Source organism: Aythya ferina (assembly GCF_964211825.1).
Source record: "Aythya ferina genome assembly, chromosome: 2".
Classification (NCBI taxonomy): domain Eukaryota; kingdom Metazoa; phylum Chordata; class Aves; order Anseriformes; family Anatidae; genus Aythya; species Aythya ferina.
Window position 1 is genome coordinate 3535714 of NC_140297.1, and position 18570 is coordinate 3554283.

The 18570-nt window shown below is 43.9% G+C and overlaps 1 protein-coding gene across 5 annotated transcripts in view; it reads right to left on the reverse strand.

The window, feature by feature from the left end:
- Nucleotides 1-17580, reverse strand: part of NKTR (natural killer cell triggering receptor) — a 39653-nt gene extending 22073 nt beyond the window's left edge. For 2 of the 5 annotated variants that reach the window (XM_084511437.1, XM_084511433.1), the window contains exons 1-5: nucleotides 17453-17579; nucleotides 10541-10615; nucleotides 6873-6980; nucleotides 5948-5992; nucleotides 4148-4235 (exon numbers count right to left, since the gene is read on the reverse strand). In XM_084511437.1, the coding sequence (XP_084367563.1) occupies nucleotides 4148-4235; nucleotides 5948-5992; nucleotides 6873-6980; nucleotides 10541-10615; nucleotides 17453-17510 (374 nt within the window). In that variant the 5' untranslated portion in view covers nucleotides 17511-17579. Of the gene's footprint in view, nucleotides 1-4147; nucleotides 4236-5606; nucleotides 5635-5947; nucleotides 5993-6872; nucleotides 6981-10540; nucleotides 10616-17452 lie in introns of those variants that run through there. The other 3 variants (XM_084511434.1, XM_084511432.1, XM_084511435.1) reach the window with 3 other exon arrangements.
- Nucleotides 17581-18570: the final 990 nt, after the last annotated feature.

An 18570-nucleotide genomic window follows, 5' to 3' on the forward strand; every position in this document is an offset into this window, starting at 1 on the left:
GAAATGGGAGAGAAGCAGCCCTGCAGACCCCAAAGTGAGTGCAGCAGGAGGGCAGGAGGTGCTCCAGGCACGCAGCAGCAGCTCCCCTGCGGCCTGTGGAGAGGCCCCTGGTGGAGCAGGCTGTCCCCCTGCAGCCCATGGGTCCCACATGGAGCAGATCTCCACACTGCAGCCCGTGGAGAGGAGCCCACACAGGAGCAGAGGGTCTGGGGGGAGCTGCTGCCTGTGGGGGACCCATGCTGGAAGAGTTTGCTCCTGGGGGATGGACCCCGTGGGACAGAGACACGTGGGAGCAGTGCTTGAATTTCATGGAAAACCCACACAGGATCAGTTGGAGAAGGATAGCATCCCATGGGAGGGACCCCACGTGGAGCAGGGGCAGAGCACAATACATAATATGTGTGAACAGTTTGCTGATGGGCTGGGGCTCAAAGTGTTAAGAGTAAATGGGATTACAGCAGGCTGGCAGCCAGTCACTAGTGGGGTTCCCCAGGGCTCCATTTTAGGGCCAGTTCTCTTTAAAGTTTTCATAAATGACTTGGACACTGCACTTGAATGCATACTAAGTCTGCAGACAACACTAAATGAGAAAGAGCTGCTCGCTCCCTTGGGTGTGGAGAGGCCTTGCAGAGATCTTGGCAGACTCAAAGGCTGGGCAGTCACCAACAATATGAAGTTTAACAAGTGTGGGATTCTGCACACAGGACAGGGTAAGCCCTGGCTGTATGGACAGATTGAGGGGCAGGAGACTGGAGAACAGTCCCACTGAAAGGGATCTGGGGGTTCTGCTCAGTGGCCAGGTGAATGTGAGCAGTCAGAGTGCCCTGGCAGCCAAGAGGGCTTTTGACATCAGCTCAAGCACTGTGTGCAGTTTTGGGCACTAAAACAAAAAGAGTGTAAAAAGTAATAGCATCTAAAGGAAGGCCAGAAAGATAGTGAAGGGTCTAGAGGGCAAGACATGAGGAATGGCTGAGGACCCTTGGTTTGCTCAGCCCAGAGCAGAGCAGGCTGAGGGGAGGCCTCATGGTGGCCTGCAGCTCCCTCATGAGGGGAGCGGAGGGGCAGGCGCTGAGCTCTGCTCTCTGGGGACTGTGACAGGACCTGAGGGGATGGCATGGAGCTGGGACAGGGGAGGGTCAGGCTGGGGCTTAGGGAAAGGTTCTGCACCAGGAGGTGGTCAGGTGCTGAGACAGGCTGCCCAGGGCAGGGGGCATGGCCCAATGCTCTCAGACATCGGGACTGGTTCTTGGGTGGTCTTGTGTGAAGCCAAGAGTTGGACACAACAATCCTTGTGGGTCCCTTCCAACTCGAGATATTCTGTGATTCTAAGAGAGTGACAGTGAAGGAATAACAGAGACAAGCTGCCATAGATCGACCCCAGCCACCCTTCTTCCTTCCCTTGCACTGCTCAAGGGGAGGAGGTAGAAGAGGGTGGATGGGGGAAGGTGTTTTTGGTTTGCCTTTAGTTCTCATTGCTCTGGTCTGTTGGCAATAGGCAATAAAATACATTAATTCCCTTATGCTGAGTGTTTTGCTCATGACAGTAAGTGGTGAAGGAACTCCCTGACCTTATCTCAACCCATGAGCCATTTTTGTTGTATTTTCCTCCTCAGTTCTCTTGAGGAGGAGTAAGAGCAGTTGTGGTGGAATTCAGCTGCCAAGCAGGGTGAAGCCACCACAGCAAGCACACCAGGCACCTCAGCTGCTGGTCAGATGTAGGGAAAACAATGGCCAATACAGACATTGTGAGTGCCCTGTGGGATCCTGTCTGGCTTCCAGCTGCTACTCCAGGAGTACTGGGTGTCTTGTGGATGGCACACCCTATTTCGCAGGGTACCCAGTGGTATCTCAAACAACATTGATGTCTGCATGTTGTAAAAAGAAAAAGTCCTGGTCAAAAGGGTCTAACGCATTACACCATACTTTAAAGACTTCCACAGCAGCCCACCTAAACCTCATCATGAGCTCAGGAGCTTACTCCCAAGGCTGATTCACCTGCCTGACCCCAAGGTAAGCTGGTGCCATTTAAATACACTACAGGATATCCAAGAAAAATACATGGGGCGGGAAGGCAAGATATGACATTCAGAACATCCACAGCCTTCTTGCCCAGCAGCTGAAGCCCTGGTAAGACACCGAGGACACTAAAAATGGCTTTAGATTACTACAGGCAGCTGAGGTCAGTCTAGGGGAGATGATTATGCCTTCCTCTGCCTGAATTCCCAAGCCATACAGCTTTCTCACTACAATGATTAAGAAAAGGAGTTCTTTGAGAAACATTAACATCTTTTAAAATACTTCCGTATTTGGTAAAAGTACTCTCAAACACTATTAATTTTGTCTCCGTACATAAATTATAATTTAGCATCTGACACAAGCTTAGGTTGTTCCTCTGCACTGTGAGAGGCAGAGCATTTAACTCCATTAAAATTGAACAAGTAAGTTGAGACTATCATAACTGAAAGAGGAAGACATCTGGATTAAATACAGGAATGAAAAGAAACTTTAGAGCCCTCAAATGATAGCTTCTTGATTGATGTAGCATCATTAAGTGTTGATGTGTATTGTTCAGATAAGCTTAAAAATGGAAAATTGTGACAGTAGAATCAGATATCACCAAGTAATAAATAGCAAACCTGTGTCTTTGTAGAGAGCTTTTAAAATGACTTTTTTTTTTGTCTAGAGATTTTCGTAGTAGTATATACAGTAAATCTGAATGGATAAATCTAAAAGCACATCACTTAGAAGTTGGTTTAAAGGTCAACAGAAAATAAGCTTTTGACACAGTTATCTCTCTACAGAAAGTCAGAACAGTAGTAACTGTGAAAAAAAAATCATTCTTAGGCTTCTCATTAATTTTCCATTTTTAGGGCATTCTTTAGGAAGAGACCTAAAAATGTCTCTTATCTGAACTTCACTGTGTCATACTGAAGCTCTTTTTCAGGCAAAGGAAAAAAAGGAATATTCTTCAGGAGAATTTACTCTTTTACTGAGGACAGTGAAGCGCCATTCACTCTTATCCCCCAAGAAAGATGGCAAAGAAAAAGTTTTTAGAGCTAAGCAACTACAGTGAAGTTTAATTTTGAAAACACCATGGTTATTTCACAATGAAAGTTCTCAGCACAAGCCCAAAGTTATAAACTACATCTTTCCAAACAGAAATTGTTAAACATTAACAGAAGGCCATTTTTAGAAGGGAATTAACAGAATGAATATTGACATAAACATTAGCAGCCTTAAATACTAATATTGGACCTAGAATACAACCTACTTTAATCAAAAAGACTCCAATTTACATCAGACTGGGCAACATTTTTAGAAGGGAGTTAACAGGATGAATATTGACAAACATCAGCAACCCTAAATACCACTGTTGGACCTAGAATATAACTACTTTAATCAACAGACTCCAATTTACATCAGACTTGACCATTTATTCATTACAGAGTCATGCATTTTCTGCAAAGTAACAGAATGTGGCTATATACTGGAATGGATTGATTTTTTTTTCTTAAGATACACAGGAGAACTTAATTTTTAACACATTATTTTCCGTAGTGATGGGACCAAAGTAAATAGTGTATGTGTATGAACAGCACTATTCAGCAATGCAGAAGAAAATCATGTCTGGAACAAATACTCCAAAGGAAAAAAATAAAGTGCTCACTCCAAATAAAGTGACATTCCCCTTCCTCCCTCCTCCCCCTCCAAAATAAATCATAGGATTTTGAAGGGCACACGCAAAACCATACAAACCATCTCTATCACAGATCTCACTCCCTTCTGCACACAATGCTCAGCATTGTAATTGCAGATAATCTATTAAAATGTGGTTGGTACAGACAAAACCAAAGAATCTATTATTTTCTGGACACTAAGAGCACACAATAGCATAGCCATACTTTCAGGGTAAAAGAGCAATGAACAAAGAGCAATCACGTAGCACCTGCTTCTACCCTAAATGAATGCCACAAGCAAGTTGTGATAACTGATGTTTCCTATTATAGATCACACGGGAGGCACCCACTCAACCCTACTCAAAATAAGGTGGATAACATCATTATAGATAATTTAGCAATACCATCTTTCTCATGAACAGCGCTCCTCTGTTTAACAAAAGCTCAACTATCACATTACATCTACTCACATGAAAAATTGGGAACCATTGGTATGTTTCCCTCGGTTTGCCATTGACAAAAGGAACGCTCTGTCATGTTTGAGAATAAAGTTTTCATCTGTTTGAAGAAAAAATATGTTTGTCAGATTTTCCCTGACAAGGGATACAAGGCTAATTTTTCTTAGCAACTTATGGGTGCTACAAGGAGAAATTCTTCCGCTGCTAAAGAAACTTGAACAGGGTGGAAAAAACGTAAATCTAATGAAGACTCTCAACAGTTACAGTAGAAAAATTCAATACAGAAAACATTATTTCTTTAAGAAAGTCTCAGAAATAGCGAGAACTTCTCTAATGGAAAAAATTCAACTCGTTATTAGTGTTTTCAGTAAGCACGAGATCCTCAGACTTAAATTTAAATCCAGCATTTTCTCAAAACATAAATGATACTGTCATTTACACAGCAGGCACCTCAGGTAGAATGATCTACTGAAATAGCCATATCCCTGGAATGGCGAGGTAAAAGACAGCCACCTATCAATCCCAAGCTGGATGCATCAGAACACAAGGAAAAAAAAAAAAAAAATACCCCAAAGCCCTAGATATCTGAAATAGAGACCAAATAATACATTCTTCCTTCAGCCTAAACGTAAATCCAATTAAAACTAAACATGTATTTCATATTCCAGTGAATTAAAGGGGACTTCTGTTTTTACAGCATAATATAAAAGCAGGTAATTTTTGAAAATTTGTTTTCAAAGCTAAAAATAGTTTGAGCATACACAGCTGTTATTTTACATACCAAAACACGATACTGCATGCTCAGCACTTACCACCTTTAGTACACTCTTCAGAAGCTAAGGCTAATAACATCTTAGCAAATTGTTTTATTCAAGAGCTTCTTTTGACTAGAGACTGCAATACTCTTAATACTCATCTGTCTTTCAAACTTAACTGCATGCACTTAGCCACGCAGACCTGCTTGCAAAACACTCAGAACCAGTGGGCTGTTATATACACATCGTGCCTTTATTAAGGCTTCAATACCATAGTAACTACCTGTTTTTTTTCCTGCAAGAAAGAATTTTGTCCTTAAATGAATGCTTTATAAGAAAATCACCATTTTCTTTCCAACAGATTTAAAAGAAGTAAATGCACATTAAAAATTACTAGTAAAATAACTCATGTAGCATATAAACAAAGCCAAACACTTGGAAATGAGCACTAGGCATACAAACCTTGAATAGGGAAGGGGAGAAAAGGGACGTTAAAAGAAGAAATAATTGTTTAGAACTGAAAATTATGCCAGTAATTCTTTCCCAGAATAAGTCATTAACCCTCACAAAGGTTAGACACAGAACTCTTCGTTTCTCCAAGCAACACAGATATCCATCTACAAAGGGACGTATCAGTTGTCTATATATTTACTAGGGAAGGTACAGGGGAAAAAAAAAAGAGTTTGAATTTGTGTTACTGAGCTTTTGTCTCTTACCTTTTCATTTTGCAAAAGACCACATTCTCTATAAACAAAAGAATATGTTGACAGTTTTAGGCAGGAAGATAGGAGTTTATTCATGAATAAAGTTGCCTAACCTCCATGCTGAAAGTCATGTTTAATCAATAATGTTAGCCTTAATTAATTGTCAGTTAAAGTTAAATATTACCAAAAAAAAAAAAAACTCTGAAAGTCATGCATATAAAAATAATTCTCATGCAACATTAGTTTCATGCAAAAGGTGATGTATAAGTAGAACTCTTCTCATTAAGTATCTTGGGAATCGAGGCTTATCTCACAACTGAGCTGAGAATATGGAAAAATATACTGGCTCTTACCTTTAAAATAGCCACCATAAATAGATTCACCTCCTTTTCCATTACCTGTGCATTAAAAAGCATGGATTAAACCTTTTGTTCGGTTTATAAAAAATGCTGTATGTAACATTCCACCAAGTTATAAGACACCAGACACGCTAACCAGTTACTAATACATAAGCATATGCCCCTTAATTAAAAGGCAAGGCTCCTCATTATGCAGTTCATTGTCCTGCTGACACTCAGAATACTGAAAACGAAGACTGCTTTTGTGCCTCTGAACACTAGAAAACCTGAAGTGAGGCTCCACTGCCATTTGCTAGAGCAGCAGCAACAGAAAATACAATGACAACCAAAAAAAGACAGCAGTGGGCATGACCAACGATCTTTTCCTGCCCAGAGCAGCTGAGACCACTAGAACAGATGAGAAAAGGGTTTTCTTTAAAGGCATCTTCACTTCTACTTTACTCTCAACACAATATATTCTCCCACCACCCATTTTTATCCATTAAAGGACTTTGAGACAGAGGATAACAGGCACTTTGACAGGTACTTCACAGAAGGACAACCAGTTGAAACATTACACTGTGCACGTACTGTGGGGAAAGAAAAAAAAATCTTGGAAAACCTGCTTTTAAAAGAAGATTTATCCATTAAGCATTTCTAGCTCATTTACTCCTTTTTTCCCCACTTTTTAACTTATTCAGGTAGGTCCTTACATCAATAAAGCAGTAACAAGCATTGCTACTGCAATTCACTTCGGGTGAAACATTTTAGAACTTCAGATATTATCAAAGAAACTGGGGATCTGTGCTGTACTTCTCAGCAAATGAAGTATTTTCATGGCATTTTTAATACTTCCATGATTTATTCTAAAGTTATGTTATAACCACATACATTATCTCATTTCCATTTACAACATCTCAGTTTTAAAGGTGTATTTTACCTTCGCTGAAGTCCCCACCCTGAATCATGAAGTTTTTAACCACGCGATGGAACGTAGTGCCTTTGTAACACAGCTTCTTGCCAGTTGTTTTGCCAATTCCTTTCTCACCTGCAAGAAGTTTAAACAAAGAGAATCCACAGATTGTCACCGAACAAATTCAAGGATTTTACCCCTCTAATGCTAATGAATATAAAAGAGCCATAAAAAAGCACAGCTGTAAAAGATAAAGCAGCCCTACCTGTTGCCTCTTCACCTCCCATTAACAGCGTAGTCTTTACAAGGTGACTTGAGCAGGCACAAGCAAAAACTAGACTTCTTCAATAAAATTTGAGCATGAAATTTCCTATGAAGGGGAACTCAGTGGACACATACATGGAGCAGCTGTAATTCAAGCCTACTGACTTTTGAGAAAGGCATCCCAGCACCTCAACCTGCGTTAACACCAGTCTTTGTTTTTTGGTCCACTAAGAGCTCCTACAGCCCTATCTACCTGCTCCTTCCCTGCCGAAGGAGTTCTTGCCACGTGCTGCAAATCACTTGGACATGGGATGGATGAGAAATCGTTACACCGAGACTGTAAGCGATAATGCATCATCTGATGAGAATACAACACAAGGACCTTCACCAAAAGTTCCCTTCTACCTCTGGCAGGTAAACTCCAGTTTCAGGCCCTCTCAACACCCTGCACTGCCAACCTAATCCCAGATATTCCGCTCCAGGTGCCCAATAGCACTCTCTTGTGCAGATTATATGAAGGCAAGCTCCTAACAAAGCTCCAAAAAGCAGATTTTTGTTTATCCGGGAGGGGACTGAAAGACCTGCAAATGCCAGTTTGCAAGTCCAGATGTTTAATTTAAATGCAAGGAGAGTTTTACTACCAAGGCAGACAGAATTATTTCTCAGGAGCCAAGCCTTGTGACAACATCAGGCTGCAGGAAGGCAGCCAGAATCACCCTGTCCTCCTCCACCACCTGTTTCTGACCTCCTGGTTTGCTTCACAAATTACATAGGGTGCAGCAGGGGCATGGTGATAGGCACAGCTTTTGAAACAATCACCTCCAGTCTCTCTTGGGACACCCCACATTGCTCTCTGCACTTTTATTGCCTCATTGTGAACAGTCCCAACTAAGTGTCTGTGAGGTCCCCAGCAGGGAAGACAAAGATACATGGCACCAAGCAGCTATGATGCCTTCATCAGCTACAGTGCAGGTGTCTTGAAGCAAAAAAAACATGCTAGATCCACCCAGCATGAAGCATTTAAGTATTATGCAAACACGCAATGCTCAGTCTGCTTCTAGGATTCTCTATTACCTTGATTATATGGCCCAGAATAATAGAATATTACCCCCTCTCTATTATCTACTTCCTTAAATAAGCACTTCTTGTGTATGACTGCAGCAGGATGTCAGCACCAGGAAATGACCCTGTATTGGTAAAACTCCAATAGTTCAAAGTTTTCTTGGAGAGACCAAAGAAAAGAATAAAAGATACACCTGACAGGAGCCCAAGCTCTCATAATGACTGTACAGATCCAGGTGTGAAAAGTGAAAGGAGTCAGGGAAGGCCAACTCCTGGAAGCAAGTGACTTACTTCATCTCTGAGGATGGCACAGCAGCTTAAAAGCCCAAGAAGTTAAAGCAGCCCTCACTTCAGCTCTAGTTGCCAGAGAGGTCTGTGTGATCTCACCTTCATTTCCCACCACTGATCTGCTGCTCTGAACCCAAAAATCACAAGTTCAAACTCAAGAAGTAGCATGGCAGCAGAGAGGTGGCTTCTACCGGCAAAAGCAATGAATGCAATTTAATTCTCTTCACTGTTAATTACACCAAAAGTTAAAAAAATATTACTCCAGGCTTCTCTACGTACATAACTAAAATTATGAGGGGGAAAAAAATGCATTACCAAGTTCTTAAAGACACCTAGCAAATATAACTCCACCCTGTGAGCACACAACAGCAAACATCTGCAGGAATGAAACCAGTGTTTCAGGTAGCTTTTAAGTCTGAGTCTGATCCCTACATTAGATCTCAGGACTTTGGGCTATCTTTGAAATGTTTTGCCAACTAAAACAGGTTCTAGCTGAAGACTTCAATGAAACCCAAGTTGTTCTACAGCTGGCTGTACAAACGGGGATACAACATAAAGCTGTGAAACTTTAATTATTCTGCTAAGTACTCGTTTGTTTCATTGCTTGTGATCTCCAACACCTTTTCCTTTCCTTCCGTTGTCTTTTATTTCCATCTAACTTTCTCTAGCAAAACTGCTGTAAGGGTTTGAACAAAAACAAGATGACATACTTGAGGCGCAGATACTATGCTACTCAGTCTGCTATTACATCTTATTTCTCACCTTCTGTTACCTATTCTGATTAAGAAAAACTACAAGAGAGCTGCCCAGTTTTCTACTGTAGTCTTAACTTTCTTCCCACTTCTCAGTCTATCCCCAGCTGTCTCTTCAATGACCAAAAAAGATGAGACATCACTACACATAACCCCCAAAAAAAAGTTATCTACTGTCCCCTCCACAAGTTCATAGACCCTGAAATCTTGTCAGATGTTATCTAGAATGCATCACATTCTGGGATTTGAGCCCTGACAGGACAGGCTTCAAGAAGTTAATGCACAAGGATATCAGTAAATAAATGTTCCCCTATAACCAGTTAGCTGAAAGCTGGTCACTAAAGCCAGGCACTAAAATGCTGTCTGGAAGGTCTCGCAGGAAAGTCTGAATCACCTGGAGATGAGTTACACACAAGAGGCTTCAGTGGTGCAGTTGATTTAAGGTATATTACAAGCACTTGAGCATTCCTGTACATGAGACCAACAACCCACATAATGCATCCTTCACATAAATACCACACGGCAGTTCCTGTAATAACCTCATCAGGGCTGATCTTTAACTTCTGGTTGCAAATTCACCAGGGAGCAGCGCGGATCAAAAAACCACCAAGCCCTTCCTACCCTTAACTCTTCCAATCGTTAGAAGCCTTTCAAAAAAGTTAATTCCTTCTTAAAAAGATGGGTCAAAGATTAGACGCAGTCGTTATTTCACTAATGCTGTCCTTTGATTTCCCAGATCTATTCTTTCTTTTCTCTCAAACAACCCCAGGATTTGTAAGGGATCATCACGTTTCATCATTCTCTTCACATTTAATAGATGCTCCTTTCTTCTGATCCCTGCATAGCACCTCTCTGAACCTACAATACACTTTCTTTGTATAAAAGTAAGCAAAATTTTACATGGTATCAAGTCATGTGTCACCAGTGTAGTGACACTAACATTTAGTGTCTGTCCTGAGGAATTGTCAAGTCCTGGTCATCTTTTGCACATGTGCAGCTTGAGTGATCAACAATCCCAGCACAGTCTCACACTTACCAATCACTTATACCCAAAGAAGCCCCACATTAGGGTCAGGAAATACCTTTTTGCTCCACAAACTCAACTTTGCACTCTGGAATTAGGCAGCATCTCCACTACTCTAACTCAGTAACAGAGTATCAGTGTTCTTCAAGTCATCCTCTGCACTAACAAGTCCCAGCTTTGCTCTTACCAGGAAAAAAAGACAACATAAAACATTTGCACTGTTATTAAGCTATGGTTTATGCTTGTTAAGACAAACAATAATCGTAAGAAACATTAAAATTCTCAAATATAAGCATGCTACTTACCCGAGCACAAGCAAAGGAAGTTTTTGCAAGTCTTTGGACATATGTCTGAGAAGAGCTGAAACATAATTCGACCAACTAGAAGATTAAAAAAAAATTAAAAGTTTTATAATGCTTTACGATGATATAAAAAACTGCATATAAACAAGTCAGCATATTTTGACATTAGTTTCCTGGGAAAAAGTTATTTTATCACACAGAATATGAAGACACCTCAAATATGTAAACATTTAACCATGTGGCAGGAGATAACAACTGCTAGAAATGAAGATTAAGCAATATCAAAAATCCCAATGATTTCATTTTGATTTGAGCCCTGGAAGCCAAACCAACTTGCTAAAACTCTATTGTGTCAGTTCACTAATTTTCCAGTACAGGCTCTCAGAGGTCCTCTTTTTTAAGTTCACTAAGTTTATGTGAATATATAAAGGTATAATGATTATGCCTCTGCAGTTTTCCATGTGATCATTACTTTAAAAGCCCAACTTACTCCCACATTACGTTAAGGACTTTAAATACATCAAACCCATGGCCTCAAACCCTTTGGTTAAAACAGTGCGATAGAAGAATTGAGCAGGAAAAGAGAAAACAAATACAGGTGGAAGAGCACTAGCTGGTTCAGGACTAACAAATGCTCCAGTTGCCAAATACAGACACTCTTTCCTCTCTACACCAAGTGAGCAGAGGGATTCCCACTCTCAGTACAGCTACTCCCACACTACTGGTAGTACTTACGCTAGGCACCTCAGAAATCTAAATGAGTTTTCCCTCTACTCTGTAGTGTTTTAATAGAACTGTTTCTCATTTTCTATATTATTTTCCAAGATACTGGGACTTACATCTCTAAAGAAAAACCCTAACTACTCCCAGACAGAAAATCTTATAGAAATGTGTAATTAGCAAAGTTATTGTTCTCCCTATAGGCTGTGAAATCAGCCATCAATACCACATTGCTGGCCAGCATTACAAGACAACCAGGAATAATTTCTAAATGAGCACTACCCTCTAGTGGCACACACTGGTAAGACTTCAACATACTTATTTAAAATATAACTGCTCCAAGAATTATTTCTCTTTGCCCTCCCTTAAAGAAAAATAAAAATTCAGGCTTATGTTATTCAACACTTCTGCACCAAGATCCATTCTGAGAGGAATGTCCTAAGACACTGCATTTAATTTTAAAGCCTTGTCCAAATATATACGATTGACAACGAGGAGAATTTTTGGTTCAAAAAGCTAGGGGATAAGTGAGAAATCCCACAGAGATCACCTTTATTTTGAACGCTTCGATAAAAATTCAAGATGCCTTCAGCTGTTGAAATGCCTGCGTTTCATTAGCTGCAGCAGGAATATTCTCCGAGGAGTTGCTACAGCAAGGAGAGACTGAAGGAAATGGGTAGGGACAGTATTCAAAGCAGGAAGAAATAGCAAATATTCAATGACTCCAGATTAAACAGCGGTAGCTGTAACTGCCACCGTGAAAGGACAGCTATTTGGACGTGAAGGATGCATTGTAAGCGATGTGCATTGAAGATCCACAAAAGAACACAAAGAGAAGGCAGTTAAGTACCAAAAGTTTTCCATTTTCATTGTGAGCCCAGCAATTCAGGGCAACAGAAACCCCATTCCTGTTTGCAGAAGCACTGAACTGAGTGGTGAGATTGCTTCCGAGAGCCACGCACGTGTCCCCCTCCTGCATCCACCGTGTGAAGCAGGCTCCATCCTACACACGAGGGCACCGCAACAAGCACCCTAAGCAGCTCACCCCCTCTCTCTTCTGGTGGAAGAACTTGTTGTAAAGTTCTTCCTTGACATCTTCAAGAACTAGAGATGTCCATAATGAAGTTACCAAGACTTCAGGACTTCTAGTGCTTTGGCATCTGCACTGCATCATGACCTTCATCTCCTACAAACTACACTGCACAGCACCAAAAGCCTAAAAAAAACTTTAAAAAATAAAGAAGCCGTTTGAAAATTAAGGAAATCTCTTCTCCCCATCACCTGCAGTGCTCTCACCCTCTTATTTCCCACTGTAGGAAACGGTGCGGTGTGCTCACACCCACAGCAGCCCCACGCTGTGCGCCCATCTGGTGGGCTGCTGCCCGTCCCTTACCTGAGCTGCACCAACAGCACCGCCACAGAAAGGCTGCATTTTCCCTGGGTAAACAGTTAATAAAATGTGCCAAAGAGATCCAACACGTTTTGACACCTTGATCAGACGGATACCTCGTGAGCTACCACTGTTAACACACAAAAATCTGTTCTAAGGCTGCTTCGAACCTACAGACATCTTCAGCTTGTGCCCTGGAAAAAGGAAACAGCTGGTTTTAAACCTGGAGCCGAGGCTCTTGCTGGCATAACATGGGTAAAAAAAACATCTGTGTTGCTAATTGACTCTAATTTAGACACCTCTGCTCTGAAGTACTTGCTGTCACTGTGTACAGAGGATTTCCAGTGGTTCCTTCAGCTTTATGTCCCTGGTGCCAGGCTGAAGTAGCTGAACGGGGAATGAGGTCACTGCGACCAACTGTACGTCTGGAACAACTGTTCGTCTGAAAATTAAATGAAATAAAAAACCTGCTGGTGAGAGCTGCCCCACTGGGGACGTCTGCTCACAAACCTACACCAGCGCTGTTGGCTGTAGCCAAGCAAGGAGCCCACAGAAGTCGCTTGCTCCTAGACCAAAGCAAAAACACTGGCATTAATTGTGTTTTCTGATGATGAAACTCACCTAGCTTCAGCCACAAGACTTCCAGCACCGCAAGGAAGTTCCAAAAACTATTAAAATCTCATTTTAGAGTAAGACGGGATAAGCAGGCAGGATATTTGTCATTTTTATCTGAACCGTGCTCTCAATAAAACGATTCTCACCAGCTCACGGCTCCAAAGACGTGCATCAGCTCTGACAGCGCTTTGCTTTTCGTGCTAGCCACACCACAGAGGTTTAGCCAGTTGTAACTCAACATCTGCTGCTTAATCACAAACCTGTACTTTGATAAGTGCTCTAATTTGCTGGAGGCTTTTGCCTTAAAGATATTTTGGGGTAGACATTAGAGGAAGTGGTAAAAGCAGTGTTTAAGTTACTGTAATTAACTACAGCGAGTGATGCAGAGATAAATTCTAGGCTGGTTTGAAGTCTGACTTCATAAAGCGTTATCTGGAGCTAATGAGCTCCGCCAATTAGAGAGACCAGACAGCGTAATGACCAGAAATAAGCCTATTTCAAAGCTTTGTTTTCAGATTGAAAGATGAAAACTTTTTTGTTTTTGAACCCCTCATCAATCCTTCAGCCGTGGAAACGCTCGCTCTGGATTCAAATGAAGCCGTAAGCATCCAGGTTAGGAATATCCCTGCCACACCGTAATAAGCACTCCTGGTAGCACGGTTTGTTAAAACCATCACTGATTTCAAGTGGTTATCCAGCCATTTCCCCTCGTTTCGACGCTTTGCTTCTTTTTGGAAGCAGGCTCTGGAGACAGCCACATATTGCCGAGCGCATTTCCCAGGGAACACAAGCTGTTTCCCTCGCCCCTGTTAGGTTCAGGCCACGGAGGTGTCAATCTCAGACACTCCCGGAATAAACTTAGTTATTTAAAGTACATTTAAATATGCTTGTCTTTTCCCAGTTTCTCAGAGCACGCCAGGTAAGGAGACGCTGCAGCATTTCCCCTGGATATGGGGGGAAGGCCCTGCTGGAGGAGAAAATGAGGTTACAGCCCCTGCAGGCTGGGAGCAGGAAGTTTACCCCAGGCCAAAGGGCTCGGGTTATGTTTGCCTAACAATTTCAACAGCACCCCACTAAAAGGAACTCGTTTGAATCTTCTGAGTTTATTTCTCTCTGAATTTGGGAATTCTAAGTTATATACACCCTAAAAGATTGCTTTAAAGAGGGAGCGTGGCTCCAGATTTGATAGAAAATGAGAGCTGCCTGTAGGAAAAGAGCGGATTTCATTCAAAACACCAGCTAAAACAACTGGTGCACATCCTCTGAGCCCAAATCTGCAGAGGTCTTGACACATCAACATCGGTAGTGCCTCCCCACCCGAGCTGGCTCACACCAACTTACTGGCTTCGGTTTTGCAGCAAAACCTAAAGGAGAAAATACATTCTGGGTTCCCCTAGAGGCATGAGCTGATCCCTTTGGTCTCCCGTTCACTGACCGAACTTGTCCTAGACCTCCAGAAAATTCTTTGGGGGATTCCATCCTGTACTGGGAACAACACTTCTACATAAAAAATGGATTTCAGATTTGTTAAAGCAGCTCCCCGCAGACTCCAGCCATACCTTACAGCCCTCACGCTCTGCAATTAGGGTTCCCCAAACTGTACGTCCTTTTGATTCACATACAGCACTCAAGTGGATTGCCAAACTGTTCACAAATCTATTTCCTGCCCATTGGCACCTTTCTGCCTTCCAAGTGCTGGATGTTAAAGGGAAGCCAGCTGGGAACAATTCATTTCCTCAGGAAGACCCCATGAGGACTTCCTGGACATGCTATTGCAGACAGGACTACGATGACTTTTGCAGTGGAGCTTATTTAATGTAAATTCAGACTGGAAACTAGAAGGAGAGAAATAACGAAGGAACAAAGTCCCGACAAAGGGACTGATGGGACGAAAAGAAACTAAAGTGAAAGGAAAAATGAACAAGGGGTCAAGCAATAATAGAAGGCACGAGAAAAAAGTGATGAGAATAAGGAAAAGTCTACTGTGAATGGCAATGAAACAAAGCAAACCTGAGTGTAACGTGTTGTCTGATGGACAAAGCCAGCCAGCAGCACGAATGGGGAAGAAAAAAAATTGGCAGGGCCACACGAGCTGCTACAGCAGCAGGCTCCATACATGACACCCTAGCCAGGCACCAGGCTCGGGTATCGTGGTTAGAACAGCGGATCCACACAGGTTTTGCACCACAGAGCAAAGCCAATATTATTTAGAGAGGCATCTGCTGCCATCCCCAGATTCTTGGCTTGCTGCAAGGAGTTTACTTGGGCACGCTCCGGGTGTCTGAGCTGGGAGGGACCCAAAATGAGGGACAAGTGCTGCCTGTGCAACTACCACAACACATCCTTATTCCTGCTTTCATCTCCTTTTGCTTTTTAGAAAGATATCACAATGGGCATTCATGAAATAAATTACCTCTTAATTTTTAAGTCATCTGAATTTCGAGTTATACTGAATACACCGAAACCAAGCCTACAAAGTTTGCCCCGAGCAAGAAGCCCACACCGGCAGGCACACAAGTTTCATCTCGAGATTCTGCAGCTGAAGTTAGCAAACAGACACGGAGGCACAACAGCTGGAACACGGCTTCTGAAAGCACGACCAAAGCCACACCATTCACCTCCCTGTTTTGTAAGAGATCCAGTTAAACAGCAGAACTAATTCACACTCTGCACTCCTCTTCCCTCTCACATACGCACACACACACCGCCTTTTGCGGCTCCTCCTAACCTGATCTGTGCACTGAGCTCCTATTTTTAATTGCTGTGGGTATCTGCACAGCCACGGGGTAAATATAATCGGGGAAGGCAAAGCTGAGAGTTGGGGGAACGCTGCTGGTCTCCAAGCAATCAACACTTAAAAATGACACAGTTTCCTTGTCCTGCAGGCGAGATGTCTCCTGTAGAGAGAGGCACGTCCTGGTTCTCTGTGTTTTCTGGGAAGATGTTACTTCGATTTCTTAGAGCATACAGGGCAAGGGGCAATGCTTCACTTCCTGGCTAACAAGAAAATGCAGCGCTGTTCTTTCCTCCAGGTCTTTCTCCCTACACTCAATAAAAATAAACGAGCAGCTCAGCCGATCGTATTAAGGCCAGACAAGCAAAATGTTAATTTGGCAAACTGCTGGCAGTTTGGAAGTTAAAATTAGTACCACGCTAGGACCGGCGGGACACTCCATCTCGCAGAGTTAACGCTTGGTGTCATCTGGAAGCACTGCTCTATCATTCACACTTCATTCGGCTTCTGAAGGTCACCTCACAGCCAAAGAGTGATGTTTAAGTTTCTCAAATGCAACTTCACATCCTGAGATAGAGTTGCATAGGAAATTAATAAAGAGACGCTCGCATACAGTAGCACAGGCACCTCACACACGAGTCCTGCACTGGTGTTTTATTCGTTGACATGCTTCCCTGCAAAAATACGAGCGATTAATCGGGTGCAATAAAACCAGCAGGGCTCTGCATTTGATGTTCAGCCTGCTTTAAAGGGAAAATAAATACTGGCAGCAACAGAGCCGAGCCCCGTGCCTACAGCAGGTAACTTAAGCTCTGCACCACCAGGAACATAACAGCGTGATTCCTCGCCGGCACCAGCCACCAAATCCTAGCAGATATGAGGGAAAACGGGGCAACTTGCTGCCTTCAGGGTTCAGGAGGCTGAGGAGGGACAAGAAGGTAGCAAAGAGGAGGGAGAACCAAGAGGGAGAGGGGCTGCGAGCATGCAGACAGCAAGGAGAGGCTCCCCAGCTGAGGAGCCCCATGGAAAATCCCAGCCAGAGACGGAAATTCGCAAACTCTCCCGCAACCGGAGTTTTTAAATCTCCATTTTCTAAGTCCTTGGGGGGGGGAAAGACAGAGGCGGAAAATGAAAGCAAAAGCAGAAGGAGGCTACGAGAGGCTGCTCGGAGAGAGCAGCAGGGCTCAGACCCCCACAGGCAGGGCCAGCAGCCAGCTAGCCACACCGGCCACGCTTTCTGTGTGGAAAAGAGGAGTTGTGAGCCGTTTCTTTTTGTTGTTTTAGAGCTACCGGCCCCTTATCCCCACCCTGGTGCAGGAGGGGAGCAGCCCCTTGTTAATTAGGGGTAATTAGCACGCTCCCAACAGCCTCCAGACCCCTTCCCACAGCCCCACACGCCCAAATCCCTGCCCCCTCAGCCCCCTAAATCCCCCCTGCTCCCAATAAACCCCCGTACCTGGGTCCCGGTTGATCTCGATGTCGAAGAAGCACTGGGGCCGGTCCTGCACCCCCATGGCTGCCCCCTCACCACCTGCCCACACGGAGAGAGAAAAAAGCCGGGGGCTGAGCCGAGCCGAGCCGAAACCAGCCGGGCCCGGCCCCAGCGAGCAGCACCCTCTCCCCTTAACACCTTGAGGAAAGGGGGAGGAGAAAAAAACGGGAAAAAAAGGGATAAAACGGGGCGCCCCCCTCCCCTTTTTTTTACCTGGCGGCCCCTGCGCTTTGTCCCCGCTCCGCGCCCCCTCAGCCCTCCCCCCCCCGGCCCGGGCGCCATCAACCGGCCGCGCGCAGGCCCCGCCCCCTCCCAGCCCCTGCCCCCCCCCCCCCCTTTGGCCCGGCCCCGCCCCTTGGCCCGGCTCGGCTCGGCACGGCCCCGCCTCAGCCCCCGCCGCGCGCATGCGCGCTCCGCCCCCCTCCTCCTCCTTTCCACAACCCCCCCCCCTCAGCGGTTTCGCGCCGCTCCCTGAGGGGATGGAGCCCCCCGCGGGGCGCGGCCATGTTGCGTGCCCCGGGCTGAGGGGGGGATTTTTTTTTTTTATTTTTTTTTTTAATTTTTAAGGGGTGTTTCGTTGGGTTTAAGCCCCGCGCTGTGGTTCTGCCGTTTGGTGTTGGTCTCATATAGAGAAATACCTATAGGTATTGTTGGTGTCATATAGAGAAATACCCTTTTGGGCTGGAAAAGCCCTCCAAGATCATCAGGTCCCACATCTCCTACCACCAATGTCACCACTAAGCCATGTCCCCAAGCACCACATCCAACCTCTCCTTGAACACCCCCAGGGATGGGGACGCCACCACCTCCCTGGGCAACCCATCCCAACGCCTGACTGCTCTTTCTGAGCAGAAACGTCACCTTGTTTCCAATCTGAACCTCCCCTGGTGCAACTTGAGGCCATTCCCTCTTATCCTACTTTTAGTTATCTGCAAGACCGATATATATGTTAAATTTGCGATCTTAGACCATCCCAGGACCTGGAAACAAAGCTCTTTACTAACTACTGAACTGTCAAGTTGTTCAGGTTAGAGGTGCCAGCCTCCTTGCTAAGTCCATAAATCCCCTGCTCACTTTGAGCC